The 1,280-nt window shown below is 35.4% G+C and overlaps 1 protein-coding gene across 3 annotated transcripts in view; it reads left to right on the plus strand.

Annotated features, from left to right (window-relative positions):
- PIK3C2G (phosphatidylinositol-4-phosphate 3-kinase catalytic subunit type 2 gamma) overlaps positions 1-1,280 on the plus strand; it is a 471,530-nt gene that overhangs the window by 384,842 nt on the left and 85,408 nt on the right. For all 3 annotated transcript variants that reach the window (XM_045288491.1, XM_045288490.1, XM_045288492.1), the window contains 2 exons: positions 499-676; positions 1,152-1,273. In XM_045288491.1, the coding sequence (XP_045144426.1) occupies positions 499-676; positions 1,152-1,273 (300 nt within the window). The remainder of the gene's footprint in view (positions 1-498; positions 677-1,151; positions 1,274-1,280) is intronic.

Raw genomic sequence — 1,280 nt, forward strand, 5'->3', positions numbered from 1 at the left:
GTTGCACAGATAATATAAATATATACAAAAAGTGAATGGCTAAATAATAAATATTGAACAATAATTTAAACATACGAGTGTATTTAAATATAGGGGAGGAAAAGAATTGGGTGGAGAGAATAGGGATTATAACTAGGCTTTTTTAAATAGACATTATTTCATAGATTTTCTTGAAATTATATAAATGGCTCTAAATTAACATTTAAATGATGAAAAATATCTAAATATAAAAAAATTCAAAATCGCTAACGGGGGCCAAAAGACAACATAAAAAATATAGTTTTATATTTCACCGTGATTCTTTTATATTTCTTTGCTGACTACTCAATATGTGGAGTTGAATTTTATAAAATAAATGCTCAATACCTGAACTCTAAGTAAGCATGCATGGTTCCTGTATTTTTCCATCATCTTCTAACAAACACAGGGAAATAAAATAATGTGTGAAATGAGTGAAGGCAGAGGAACTTTATTGTCTTGTCTTTATCATTTCTCTAGGAAAATAAAGGAAAGTCTGGAGTGTTTCCCCGTCAAATTGAATAATTTGATCCACACACTGGCACAAATGTCAGCCATAAGCCCTTCCAAATCTACCTCACAGGATTTCACTCTGCCGAGAGCAGCGAGGTCAATTCAGAAAGCTGCAATTTTAGGGTTCAGCCAGAAACACAGGCACGTAAGTATCAAGTCTATCAACAAGCCTCATTTATTTCATCTCAGATTTCCTTTCACTGTTTTACATTTAGCATGATTTTTGACTATGCAAATGACAATCAGAGTTGGAGCAGAAGTGCCATTAAAGAGGATGTTCTAAGGAGAAATCCGAACAATTGGAGCCATTAGTGGAGAACCTTCAGAGAACAGTTCCTGCCCCGTGGTAGGATATCAATCAAGCGCTAATTACAGCATCCACGAGAACAGAGCAGAAAGTAGGCAGTCTGTTTCCAGTGCACAGAGCGATGCTGTCTTTATATATTGTGTTTATAGATAATTCTGCTGTGACAAATTGCATTACTTAGCTTTTGAAATGTTGTAATTCAGAAATGGTCTTACTTTGTTTAGCGTATGTGAAACCTGATTTCAGAAAATATGAGAAAGTTCTGCAGGTGGCTATTGCTGTCTTTTTATTTTGGTCTATTTGCTTTATGCAGCTGTATCTAATCCAGGTAACACACCATGGCAACCAAACCAGCCTGACAGAAAAATCGTTTGAACAGTTTTCGAAGTTTCACAACCAACTTCAGAAGCAGTTTGCATCGTTGACTCTCCCAGAGTAAGCG

Source organism: Echinops telfairi, unplaced genomic scaffold, assembly GCF_000313985.2.
Source record: "Echinops telfairi isolate 266 unplaced genomic scaffold, ASM31398v2 ScPeMD7_21;HRSCAF=78, whole genome shotgun sequence".
Lineage (NCBI taxonomy): Eukaryota > Metazoa > Chordata > Mammalia > Afrosoricida > Tenrecidae > Echinops > Echinops telfairi.